Consider the following 14,772-nt stretch of genomic DNA (forward strand, 5'->3'; position numbering starts at 1 on the left):
CCATTAAAATCAGAGTCAGGAAGCCTTAAGGAGCTTTTTCACCTCAAATATTCACCTGCAAATAAAATATTAACAATTCTATAAAAATAAAAAAGAACCATACAGGATTTTAAAAATCTAAACTTAATATAAACGTTGAAAATGTTATTATTATTGCAACATGAAATACCAGTTTCATAAGAAATAACAGAAACTGAAAACAAAATGAAAACTACATAAAATCACCATTGCAGGTTTGAGTGAAACATAAAAAATGAATAGATGGTTATGTAATAAAAAAGTGCAACAGATTAGAGAAAGATTAGAAAAAACTCACTGGCATTACAAATCAGCTGATTTTGAAGTTGAGAGTTTTAAGGTTCAAATCTTAGTAAAGGCAGTTATGTTTATACAGATTTTGATAATAGATTGTGGATACTGGTGTTCTAAATAAAATATTCCAGAAATGGTCGACCTGAGACTGTACCAGACTATAATTTACATTGATATATATCATTTTCTAAAGTAATTCCTTACAGTGGTTTCACAGGCTAAACAGAAAATGAAAGATTAGGTAAACTAAGAAAACAATTAGCAATAATTTTGTTCAACAAAGTAAAATGTTAAGAATATATAATGGTAAGTAGTAAATTCAAGAATGTAAATGTTAGTCTAAAAATTGAGAAAATTAAACTGATTTAAATACACACTCCCAACAGATTATAAATCAAGCAGAGAAGGAATAGTTTTATGTATGTAGAGTAGTGGTTAACCTCTATTTGGCTTAATAAGACTAGAAACATCAATAACTTGATAGTAAATTAATTTATAATAGTCAGTATTTTACATATTTCAAATGTATATTTTTAAAAAGTATAAACAGCTGATGATTGCTCTCAAAAGCAATTTTGCATTAAATAAAAGATTTATAATAGTAAAAACATACTATGTTTTTTGCTTTGTTTATAGTTATTAATACTATATATTTATAACAATAATACCAAATTGTTTGTTGAGAAAAAATAATAAATTTTATTTGAACAATTCACATTTATTTTAGTATTACTAACTATCAAAAACAACTTTTAAAAAACATCTAAAATTATAAATATGAGCCTTCAGTTCTATGAACTTGAAATATTTAGGCTCTACATGATTGAATCATGCACATCTTAATATGGTAGCATACATTTTAATTTTAATTTTGAAAAACTATGCAAAATCTAAATTTCATAGAGTAGAAAACTTCTGTTAAATGATAAACTACCCATTTTTATAATGACCATTCCTCAGACACTTCTTGATTGATTTAAGTCCCCTTAAGATATCTTTAAGTCAATCAATATCTACATTTTCAATTGGGTATTCAATGAATGTTTCCATATTTGGAGAAAGTAGTTCTTCATCAGATGGTTTAAACAAACATTTTACCTAAATAACAGCATATTGTTGAAATGTTTTCCACCTCTGATGAGTTTGTAACTAGTTTACTATGTAACTAATGCATGATTTTATAATCACCACTCATTTTTCTCATGAACGATTTAAAAATGTTTCAATCATTATTACACCTATGGAAGTATCAAAATTATTGAGATTAATATAACTGAGTTGCCTGTAACCAAAAGTGAGCTTGTAGCACACCTTTTTTTATACCTTCCAAACAGAAAAATGAAAACAAAATATATTTTTTTGATTTTCACAAGATATATTTAAAAAATGATAGCTGTTTTGATAAACTGTACCTTTCTCAGATGTTATGTAAGAACACATTTTATATTTTGGTTAAGTGAAGTCTTTTTAGGTGTAATTATTATCCCAAAATTACACACTATCTTCTTTGATATTGAATGCCTCCTTTGACATGCCACTAGATTGAAAACAGCATTTAAGAGATTACACAGATCTCTCTCCGGTTATCAACTTATGATGGTGAAATTTGCAAGATCAGTCAACAGAAAGGAGTACATACTCTTACTGTTTGATTAGCTTCTTAGATGCAAAAGAACATACATGTTTTGAGATTGAATGAGTCCAGAATGATGAATCAGTAAGGAATTGATACCAGAAGTCAATAATTGATAAGCCTATAGGAAATTGATGGAAGATAAATATTATTATTTTACATTCTCTTTTTTTTAACTCAGTCTCTTTTTAACTCTGCCTGATAATTTTGGTATTAATTAATCTATCTTTCAGTGAATTCAATAAAGGGCAGTTTCCTGTAAGAATGTTTATGAATTAGGAATATATCCAATTTTTAAAACAAATAAACATGCAACAAACATTTTTAGAATTAGGCGATTGTTATAGATTTAACCTCCTCCTATTAGTGCCAAATTTTTCTTACAGTCACATTGTTACTGTTAAATAATAAATACATGTTTTGAGATTGAATGAGTCCAGATTGATGAATCAGTAAGGAATTGATACCAGAAGTCAATAATTGATAAGCCTATAGGAAATTGATGGAAGATAAATATTATTATTTTACATAATCAGTCTCTTTTTAACTCTGCCTGATAATTTTGGTATTAATTAATCTGTCTTTCAGTGAATTCAATAAAGGGCAGTTTCCTGTAAGAATGTTTATGAATTAGGAATATATCCAATTTTTAAAACAAATAAACATGCAACAAACATTTTTAGAATTAGGTGATTGTTATAGATTTAACCTCCTATTAGTGCCAAATTTTTCTTACAGTCACATTGTTACTGTTAAATAATAAATTTGTACTCTAAATTAGATGAAATAACATATAAAAATTAAATGCACCTGAAGGGTGTAATTTTAATACACGAAGAAACGATCAAAACTATTACAAATGTTAAAAAAGTCCAATTAATTTATGATCTAGATAAGCCAGAGACTGACTTATGATCAGATAAGCCAAAAGAATCTGAGAAATGATGGGTAAAAGACCTTATTACATCACTGTATAAGAAACATCTCTTTTTATTAACTAACATTTTTTAGTTTATTCTTGGGATCAAGAATGTACATGTGTAATATTTGTCTACTTAAGTAGTCATTCGTAGGTATATTAGTGAACATAATTATTGATGTATGTTCTACACCATCACTATAGTGTCAGAAAAAGTCAGTCAAATGTGAAAAGTTTGAGCCATAATTTAGTTCCTAACAGTAAAAAAAAATTCTGTTGCAGAAATTCACAGGAAAATTTGTAAGATTTATGAGATTAAGTAACAGTAAAAATGTAAAAAATAATTTGTTTCATACAATACAAATGAATATTCACAATACTGACAGAAAACATATGGCTAACATTTTCTAAGACTCAAGAGATCTTGTTTAATGTTTCTTGATTGTGGAATCAATACCAGTGAGGATATATGTATACTAGTCCCCATCACAGTTTCACCTGTGCTAAATGGTTACTTGCAATCTTTTTATTTTATGTTTATTAGTCAAGTAATCAGAGGAAGGTGCAGCCAGTCACACATACAGTAATTGTGGCAGTGGCTGTGGTCTGTTGAGCCACAGTGCTGTATACCTTCACACCTCTTAAAAATATTGGAATTAAAAAACCCATAAATGATTTTTAAATATTTATCTTAAGATTATTTACAAACCCAAATCTACTGAACATTTTGTTTACTATAGTTGGAATTGGGGAAATTTACAATCATTGTTCAAAAGTTCTTTTACCTTTCTTCATTACCTTTCAAGGTCGAATTTAAAAAACTAGAAATTGGTTTATTGACATGAAGATAACATTTACAGAAAATCAAGTTGATTTCTTCATTTGTTACAGAGAGATTAAAATAAATAACAGGGTTTCAAAAAAAAAAATCAATTAGTTGGAAATGAAATTCAAAAAATCTAGAATTTGGTTTTAGATGTTAATAATCAACCAGTTCACACAGTGATAAGACAATCATAATTCACAATCCATTAAAGTTTGTGCTTCAATCGGTAAATCTCCACTACTACATTATTAGTAGTGGAGTATATTTTTTTTAGAGATTTTTCAAAGTGAAATATCTAAAAACCTTCTCAGTTAAGCCAAGAAACATGGATAAAAATTTAGTAGCGATAGATGTGGTAGTTTTTTTTATCCTAAACAAAAAAAAAACTCACTCTTCCTTTTTATATAATAGTATATAAAAGTTTATATAGTATATTAAGTCCTAGAAAATTTAAAAGAGGTATTCAAAAGAAACAAATACGGTTTTATCAAGAGGACTTGTATTTTTTCATAATAATCCTCATACAGTAAATCAACTGGTTGACTAATAGTAGGGTTAAGGAAGGAATTTTTTGTCATTCTCCCAGCAGCCTCAATAAAGCAACAAATGATTACCACCTTTTTCTACATTTTAAACTTTTTTCTCACATTGCAGTGATTTGAAAATAACATTAATGAGATAGCTGAAAGCACTGGTATAATTTTTTTTAACACCAATCTTTAGTGTTACCAAACCTTACAAGGAAGTGACTATGAAATTTTATGTTTCTCTTTTTTTTATTCTCTAGTAATCAGAGGTAGGTGCAGCAAGTAGCAGCAGTCGCACACACAGTAACAGTGCAAGTGAGCTGCTGTACTGTACACCTAATGCTACTGTCTCACCTTTAAAGCTACTTTTCTTGATAACCGAAAGAGACATTCTAAAGATAGACCTTTTTTGTAGAAAATTTAATTTCAAATACAGCAAGTAGGTATTGAATTCAATCTGACCAAGGGTTGCCCATATTAAAGTTGAATATTGGCAAGAAATAAAATCCAGTTGTTATCGCAAGCCATTAAAATGGTACAATCATGAAACATTTTGTAACGGCAATAGTCATATGTTCTTTCAAGGTATAAAAACTATGTTTAGGCAAAATTTCAGCTCAATCAGTTGTGAAGTTTTTATGTGAAAGAGTTAACAGACTTACAGACACCACTAAATATATATATATATGTCAGATAACATTTTAAGGTTGTAATCATAAAAAATTGCATAAAAATGATATTCTCATAAATGAGCAAAAATAACTTTTTTTTATTAAAGAAATAGTTTTATTACAAGATGGCTCTACATTATATTCACACTTGTGTATTCACATTGTTTTTTGTATTCTAAAATTTTACATATTTAAAATCCATTTATATTATTTACAAGTGCAAAAAAAAAAATATACAAAATAAAATTAACATGTATATGTAATAAAACACAATCTTTCATATAATCCATAATTTAAAACATCCAATATTCATACACATCCACTCTAAAAATAAAACATAAGTTTATAATTTAAAATTCTTAGTTAAATTAATATTATGCATGTTTTTTTCTTTTTAGTAATAAATTACAATATATAATTCTAGACAAGAAAATTAACAGATAATTAAAAAAAAAAAATAATAAAGCCATAATTTTCAACCAACATAAGCAATACTGGTACTTTTCCTTAAAAGAATAATTGGTCCATAATTTTAAAACTGTAAAACAAAATTTAAACAGAAATTATGTTTTCTTAATTTAATAAAACTCTTCACCAAATCCTTTCTGCACAATTCACTATAATAATAAGATTTTTTGAACTTATGATCATTAGAAAATAGCTATTTTTTGCAACAAGTGTTGTTCAGCAGTGCAGATTGGCAGATTGTCATTATTACGAGGGACGTTCAATAATGAACGAGACAAATTGATATAGAGAAAAAACGGTTCATTTAATGACAATGAAACTTTTGAGGGCCAAGTTGGCAACCTTGGAAAAACATTTAATCAGCTGTTCAATCATAATTAATCCAAATATAACCTCTTTTGTAGATTTCAGAATGTCAGCTCCGCTTGGAACATGTATGCCAGAAGAGCAACATTCAGTGATAAGATTTTTGACAGGTGTGAAACCTGCAAAAATTTACTCAAGAATGTTGAAAAGTGTTTAAACCACAGTAATAGGCATAAGTGGGTGGAAAGTTTAATTTGGGTAGAACAAGTGTGACTGTTCTCCATCACTCTGGAAGACCAGTTGAAGTTTTGAAGACTGCACTGTAAAATCACATAAATGATCTTATTCACGAAGACAGGCGAGTCAAAATTACCCAAATTGCTAGTTCGTGTAATTAGTGTTCGAAATGTGCATTCAATCATTCACATGCTAAATTATCGCAAAACTTGTTCGATATAGGTTCCAAGACAGTTGACTCAAGCCCATAAAGACACCCAGATTTGCATTTGTTCTGAGCTCAATGAGCGATCTGAAGTGTAAGGTTACTAGATTGTATAATAACCTTTGATGAAATGTGGATACACCATTTCTAGCTAGAATCCAAACGGCAAAGTCTTGATTGGAAACATTTGATTCACTCACCAAAAAAAATTCAAAACTCACGCATCAGCTGATAAAGTGATGTTGATGGTCTTCTGGGACTTGCAAGGCCCAATTTTTAGTTACTATTTAGAAGGACAATGTACCATGAAGAGTGAGTACTATTTTAACATGCTCCAACAGAAAGTGAGACCTATGATAAGGCAAAAACATCAGGGTGCTCTCTCAAAAGGTGTGATTCTCTTGCATGACAATGTGCAACCCCACATCAGTCAGAGAACAGGAGAAACGCTCAAGAAGTTGGGTTGGGAAATGTTGCCACCCTCCTTTTAGTCCAGACCTTGCCCCGTCAGATTTTCATTTGTTTGACCCACTCAAAGACCTTTTAATAGCAAGAAGTTTGACGATAACGAAGCGGTACATGAATAGTTCACATTCAACAGCAAGGGGAAAGAGCTCTATGCTGCAAGAATCAGAAAGCTCACAGAATGGTGGGTTAAGTGTCTAAATGTTGCTGGAGACTATGCTGAAAAGTAGTGTAAGTTTCATTGTCATTGAATAAATTGTTTTTTATCTATATCAATTTGTCTTGTTAATTATTGAATATCCCTTATATTTTTTTTTTTTGGGGGGAGGAATAAATTAATTCAATTATTTTACATGCACTACATTGAAAATGTCAGTATCTTTAAAAAAAATCACATCAATCTATATATATAGATTTAAAAAACTAAACAGGCTTAAGATTTTATCTATAAAAGAATCAAAATTGTTTTTAGCCAACTGTGGAGTGATGGTAATATACAAAAATGATAATAAGTAATGTGTAAGTATGTTTCTTATGCTTTTGATATTACATCTCTAATATTGGTATATTAATTTTCATTAAATAAGTGTCAAACAGTTGATTACAATTGTTTTAAATGAGACTCTTAGACATATATGGTGATTTGATAAAAAAAAAACAAAAAAATAGTAGATGGTTAATGCCATTTTGTTACAAAAATAGGAAATAAATTGAAATTTATCAAATGTAATATAACGTTTTTTATTATTAGTTAGTTGCTTTTAAAGTCACATCCACTAAGGTCATAAGTAACTAACTGGAGTTATTATTAAAGTTTAAAGAAACAACCTAACTGACAATTAAACTTTTTTATTTTTAGCCTCTGGGACCATCAAGTATTGCTTTAGAGCATTTGTTTTCAAATTGAGCAATAACGCCCCCTTGTGGGCACTGGAGGCCTTCAGGGGAGCTGGTAGAAGGCCCACATAAAATTGGGTGCACTCAGGCAGTTAAGGAAGTTGATGGCTGATTTTAAAAAAAGACAAAAATTATGTTTTCCTGATATTTCAAAGTAAAATTAAATATCTACCACAATTTTTAGAACAAAAAATTAAAGGGACACCTATATTTTAAAATAAAAAATGACTGTATTCAAACTACTTTAATTTTGCAACCAAGAGGCTTAAACAGATAAATAAAAAAAGAAAAAAATGAAAGCTTCAATACCATTCTTTTTGACAGTATACTTCAGATTTCAAGAATCATTAAATTAAAAAAAAAAATCAGTGAAGAAAAGTTTTAAAAATTTGAAAGTTTTTCTTTGAGTTTGATAAAGCGCATGGGGAAAACAACATTTCTTCAGTAAACTGGATTAAAATTGTTTAAAAGCTTAAGACTTTAGCTTTAATTTCTTTTTTTGTAGATCTCTACAATTTTTCTGAACTGAAATATTCCACTTTAAAGAGAAAAGGCCACTTTTGTTTTTTATATTGCATATCTCCCGATCTAAGCAACATATTGATACAAATAAATATAGAAATTAAAGGGTTTTGATCTAGCTTTAATGACAAGTTGTGAGATCTTTAATGCAGTTTTTGGCTTTTGTTCATTTTGTGCCAAGGTATTGAAATCTTTAAAAATTGAGACTGCAACATGTATCACCTGCTCTCAGCCTAACCCAAGATCATGTTACGTCTCAATCATTAAAGATTTCAATATCTCAGCACATATTGAACAAAATCCAAGAACTGCAATGCTACATTAAAAATCTCAAAATTTTTCATTAAAGCTAAATCAAAATCCTTAAATTTCCATATTTATTTGTATCAATATGTTGCTTAGATAGGGTTAAAGCACATCAGATTCATCCTTCTCATTAACGTACGTGTAATTTTTCAATTAAAAGCTTTATTTTAATTATTGTATTGTTATATTGAATATGCCATCACTATTGTTATATAACTATATAGATACAATTATAACTTTTTTGAAAGAAAATTTAATAAAAATACTCCAAATATGATTAAATATGTGTTTTAATTACTCTCATTTAAAATGTTTCCACTCAGAAATAGGATATGCCATGTTTAAAAACAATAATTGCAATTGCTGTTTTTAAGAGCCCATCTTAAAAACACCAATTGCAATTATTATTTTTAACAGATGGTAAGTTTAAAAATTTTGGGGGCGCTAGAAAATTTCTTCTCAATGTGGGTGGTGGGCGAAAAAGTTTGAGAATCGGTGGTTTAGAGGGTGAGATGAAATGAAAATTTTGTGAAAATGTCATGCCTGACTGGGATTCAAACCTGGAACACTTGATGAAAGGCCAAAACACTACCACTCACACCACACAGGGTGGCAAATGACAACTGAACCTGGGAGATCTTTAGTATAGCAATCAAGTATACGCATGGATGATAAAAAATATGAGTGTGTAAGGTTACTGTAAAACATTATCAGTAAGTAATAATTAGCAAATAGTAAAGATATAATTTTATTAAAATATCACAAAAGTAGTAAATAGCAATAATTAAAATAAACTTATAAATAAAGATTATTTAAAAAATTAAATAATTGCTTTTCAGATTTGAAAACAATTTAAAATTTCAGCTGAAAAAGGAAAAAAAATGGCAAATTTTAGGTTTAAAAAAAATAAATGTGTTTCAGAAAAATGTATAATTATACATTTTTTCAAATTATGAATATATTTTTTTATCATAAGTCACGAGTACCATTAGTTGTAAAAAAAACACTTGTTTTATATAAAAGAAAGTCCACATACTTCTATTTAATAATTAATTTTTTTACTTAATACTTTTTGAATTAAGTATGAGATAATATCTTAATTATTTTGATCCATTTACTTAAGTTTAAAGCACAGCAAGAAATGGATTGTCAAAATAACAGGGTATATCCATATACATTTAGGTCAGAATCATGTTTATTTTTGTAGTTTTCTAATATAATCAACTTTAATATAATTAAAGTTGTGATTTTTTTTCTAATTAATAATATATAAATATGCAGATAAAAATAAACTTTTACCAATCAGTGGCTTTTTAACATCTAACTTTTGTTATCAGATATTCAGGAAATTATAAAATCAACAGTATCCTGTTTTGATGCTTATTTATTTTATTCATTTCAGAAACTACAAAGCCAGTGTTCAATTACAGATACCATCTCCTTGCTTTTGATTATATGAAAAGTTTGGTATTTTAGCATATACAAAATGTCTAATATGATTGGGATTTTAACCCAAAACCTGGGCACTACCAGGACTCAAATAAAGGATCACAAAACATTTAGTTGTGACTGACATTAGGTTTTTTATTTGAAATGGTATTAATCAAAAATTTAATATTTTTAAAAAATGATGATGAATTATATAAAAATGCTTTTTAATTAGAAAAAAATGCTGTATTTGTTCTGGAGTTCATTTATCATTTCAATAATAAATAATATAAGGACATACTCCTTATTGTTATGCAATAATTCTTGCATGACAAAATTAGAAAGTTGATAAATATTTAATTATGGAATACAGAAGCTTCCAAATAACTGAACTCCAGGTAATCTGAACTCAAAACAAGAAAATGCAAAAAAAATTAATTTACAATTTGTATTTTCCAAATCAAGAAGTTGTAAGTTTGCTTGTGTTTATCACGTCCCTCTCTACATTGATTTTTAGACTAGGTTTTTGATTGTTGATGACTCATGTTTACTTATAACAGTATAGTAAAAAATTACTACAATTTGTTACACATTCTGTACAGCAGCAGATAAAAAGTTTTTTTTGTTCTAATGTGAGATTTTTTTCGCATGAATTGAGTGTTTTGTTTTAATAAAATTTTACATTTTTATTGTGCAGTATGTACTGAAATTGCAAGACTTACTTCACTTAATTAAAATAAATCAGATAAACCTAACATTGTAGTTAAGTTTTGTACCATACTTTTTAATTAAATCTTAAAACTGCTTCAAAAAGAAGCCTTGGTATACCCTATCCTGTACCTTTAAGTTGAACCATCAATAATCCAAATTTTTTGTAATCTGAACAACCACGGATTTTTATTAGTTTCGATTATCCAGGGGCTTCTGTATATGAGTCATGTATGTTAAGAAACGCATAACAAGGAAATATTAATGATTACATTTACTTGCTAACCTGTTATATCACTATACATTACATTATATTGTTATATCATTATACATTATAATCATTATCATTATATGCTTTTTTTTTTACAGTAAGAATGATTCACCTCAGAAAAAATAAATTTTAATTTATATGTTTGATATTCCAGGCGTCTCCTGAAATCTAATGCAGCAAGTGTACCTGTAATATATTAGTACAGTAGATCACCAGGGCAGATGTTAGAATTCAAAAAAAGGAAATGACTGATAGGCAGTCTCAAGGAGTTGTTAACTTCAAAATATGATGTTACAACTTGGTCTTGAACCATCTGCTTACAAGGCACTAATCCTCTGCACCATTCTGATATATATCAAAATTTTGAAATTTTAATTTCAAGAATACACTTTTTGTTTTATAAGAATTTTAGTAATTAAAGCAAAATTCCCACGTTTTTATAACAAAGCTACTTTCAATTATTCATGTAAATCTTGGTCCTGCAACATGAGTTCTGTGATTCTGATATTTATAATAATAAAGTCAAGCCTGTTTCTTTGGGCAATAGGAATTATTGAATTGACTTTAATTCTTTCCATGATAATCACTTTCTTGTATACAAAACAGCCATACCCAAACCATAGTATCTAGTCTACTGTACAGGATATGGTAAACATGGAATAATGGTTTTCACTTTTCAGCTGTGAAACATGTTAAACATATAATACAAAAAGTTGTTATCAAATAAAATTTAATTAAATCACTATTTAATATACTACAATAATATATAACATTTTGGATATGATTGTAAACTGCTACACTTTTATTCTTTATTTTTTTTTTATGGCCTCAAGACATGTTTTATACGTACTTTAATGAAGGAAAATCAAGTAGATGAAATAAGTCAAAAAATGCTAAACCCATGCTGGGTAATGAACCCAAAACCAACTCATTTAGAAACCAGCATTCTAACCATTACAACAGTTGGGCAGTATTCATTGTAGCAGTCTATCATTTGGAACAATAAAAAATAACAAAGGAGTACCAATAACATAAGAAATATAAAAATCTAGATAATACCAAATGCAGCCAATATATGGCGCTATTAACAAAGAAGTTAATATTAGAAAAAATAATTAAAAAAAAACATTATATAAATAACCTGTTATATTAAATATTCTATCATTCTATTAACAAAAAGCAAACACTTTTACCTAATTATTTCCTAGTCAAGAAGTTATTTCTTCATCATGTAAGTATTTATCTGAAACTCATTAAAATAAAACTGCTGACCAATTTTAATTAAAAAAATGGTCAAATTTTTCTATTTATAAAAATGTTAAATAAACATACATGATAAAAACAAAATGGTGGGCAGGGGCATTAATATGTGGTTTTACTTTCTAATTTTAAGAACCTGCTATTGCATTTTATTGCTATTGAATAATATTTCATTATTATGCATTAGTAGAATTACTGATGTTTGTTTTATACAAATCTGTCACAATTTTCAATTTAAGATCATACAATCATTGCTCAGGTTTTCGAATTATACATTTATCACAAAATTATTAAAATCAGTTTCATTTTTACTTTAATGAATAACTGAATTGATTTAATCCTTAGATTAATAATAAAAAATAAGTGACTTTGACAAAAACAAAGTAGCAGAAATGGTAGTGCCAGTTATAATCTTTTTTCTTTCCACGAACTAAATATTGAATTTTTAGATGATAGATTTATTGACATAATTTTGCAAACTATTACATGGGATTTTTTTAATAATTGGGATTTTTATTGTTTGGTGTACTATTTTTAACTAAAAAGATTGAACATGATTTTAAAATATCTTTTTAATAAGTCATAACAGACAGTATAAGCAGTATATTTAATTAAAAAAGAAACATTTTTTAGCAAAATAATTCAAATTTATCTATTAATAAATCAATTTTTTTTTATAAATTACATTTTTAAAATCTAATTAATAATATATATTATTATTTTCATTAATCTGTTTATTGATATTTATTTCTCAAAAAAAAGAAAAATATTACATGAACTTAAAAACTATAACATTACAAATATAATATAAATCAATCTTAACAAATAAAATTCATGTATGAATTGATATGTTTAATATATTTAATACAGAGCATTTATATTTGGCACTATTCAGTGAGAAGCATTTACTAATATAAGATAAAAAAAAGTTTGTGGATGGAAAATTATATAGCAGATATTATTATGATTTTTAGGTAGCAAGGTAACAATAGAAGAGATCATTAACTTGAATTGATACTAACGTGAAAAGCACAAAACCCATGAAAACAAAAAAAAAACGTAAACCTTTCGATCACATAGAAAAATAAATAAAATGAAACCATTGCTAAGGTAAATAGAAAAACAACTGAGAGAACATTTTTATGAAATCAATAAGAATATCATCTTCTGAGACAAAAACTCAAAACACATACATTTCACTGACTTATTAACCATCTCTTTATATGCTACATAAATCTCTACAAAAATATTCTCAGAAATTCAAGTATAATTAAATATGATGCTATGCATTTTTGGAACTTGATATCTTAAACAGAAATTTTTTGGGAAATATAAAAGATATGCAGTAAAATTCTAGGTACAATTTCTATTTAGACAGGTTTTGGCATATAATTAGAACCTAGTGCTAATAGCTACAGCAATTAATGTAAATAATAAAAAATAAAGTACAATTATTGAAAAGAGGAGTTTGGTTTTTACAACATATTTTGAGCCACTTTAAAAACGATTTTACTTTATATATCTACTAGGTAATAAGTATAGAATCACACAAATGTAAATTAAAAAATAACATACAGCACATTTATGAATAGAAGCATATATACATAAATACACCATTGCTACTAATATAAATATTAAAACCATAATGGTATTAAAAAAAAAAGCAGCTAAAAATTTATAAAACAACAGATAAGATCACAGTATTTATAATAAAATATGCGTATTTATCTATACAATATTTTATTTCTATTTAGGTTTTTTTTTACACCATGTAGTGTTCAGTGTACAAGGGTAATAATAATTTAACTGATTGTACGGCACATAACTTATCCATTCATAATTCCTTCATTATAATAAAATTATACAATAATAATAATAATTATATAATAATAGTAATGTAGCGATAAATAATTATAATAAATAATAGTAATAACAAGATTTTATATCATTATCTACTCAAATTGCAGGATATTACTTGAAAATATAACAGCAATTAAAATACTTTATATTTTGTTAAATGAATACACAAAGTTATCACTAAAACTATATTTACGTTAAAAAATTACTCAAAAAAAATTTTTTTATTAATATTTTATCTATTTTATACGTGAAGAATATTCTTTAAAAACTGGATTGTAATTTTCAAAATTATACCAATATAATTTATGATAAATCTAAAAACACATTTAATCTAAAATAAGATGCTTCAAATGGAAACAAAAAAGTTTTTTTTTAAATTTTTTATTATGTATTTTTTAATGTAATCCATTTTTTATTATTTTCTTTTTATTAAATTTTTTAATAGAAAGTGAAAAAAATAATCAAATACAGAATAATCAATCAAAAAAATCTGTTCCTTGTGGTGGTATTGGTGGAAATTCAGTATCATCATTTAACTTGAAACAATCTTTGGGTGGTGATTCAGTAGCAGCAACCATCTCATGAAATTTTTCTGATTCTGCAAAATAAATAAATGAAAAAAATCATTACTAGAATGCCCTTTTTTAAATAATAAACAACATCTGTTAAAAAATAATTAATTATATTTTGTTCAAATAAGATGACAGCTTTCATTAAATCCACACAAAACTTACAGTAATGGAATTTTAAAATCAATTTGCCAACAATATCTTTTACAACTATTCTTACATCTGTAGTTCAAGTATAGTTAAAAGTGGATTTCTACTAATTTTATTTAAATATGTACGAGTATATTACTGTTAAATATAATGATTTTGTTCAGTAAACAGTATCGCCTAAGTAATGTTAGAGGATACATGGAAGCCATAAGAAAAACGTTTCCAGAGAATC

The 14,772-nt window shown here is 26.9% G+C and overlaps 1 protein-coding gene across 2 annotated transcripts in view; it reads right to left on the minus strand.

Moving 5' to 3' along the window:
* Positions 1–5,816: 5,816 nt before the first annotated feature.
* Atg18a (Autophagy-related 18a) overlaps positions 5,817–14,772 on the minus strand; it is a 172,840-nt gene continuing 163,884 nt past the window's right edge. For both annotated transcript variants that reach the window (XM_075375158.1, XM_075375159.1), the window contains one exon: positions 5,817–14,419. In XM_075375158.1, coding sequence (XP_075231273.1) covers positions 14,298–14,419 — 122 coding nt within the window. In that variant the 3' untranslated portion in view covers positions 5,817–14,297. The remainder of the gene's footprint in view (positions 14,420–14,772) is intronic.

This window comes from Lycorma delicatula, chromosome 9, assembly GCF_047948215.1.
Source record: "Lycorma delicatula isolate Av1 chromosome 9, ASM4794821v1, whole genome shotgun sequence".
In the NCBI taxonomy this organism is placed as follows: Eukaryota; Metazoa; Arthropoda; class Insecta; order Hemiptera; family Fulgoridae; genus Lycorma; species Lycorma delicatula.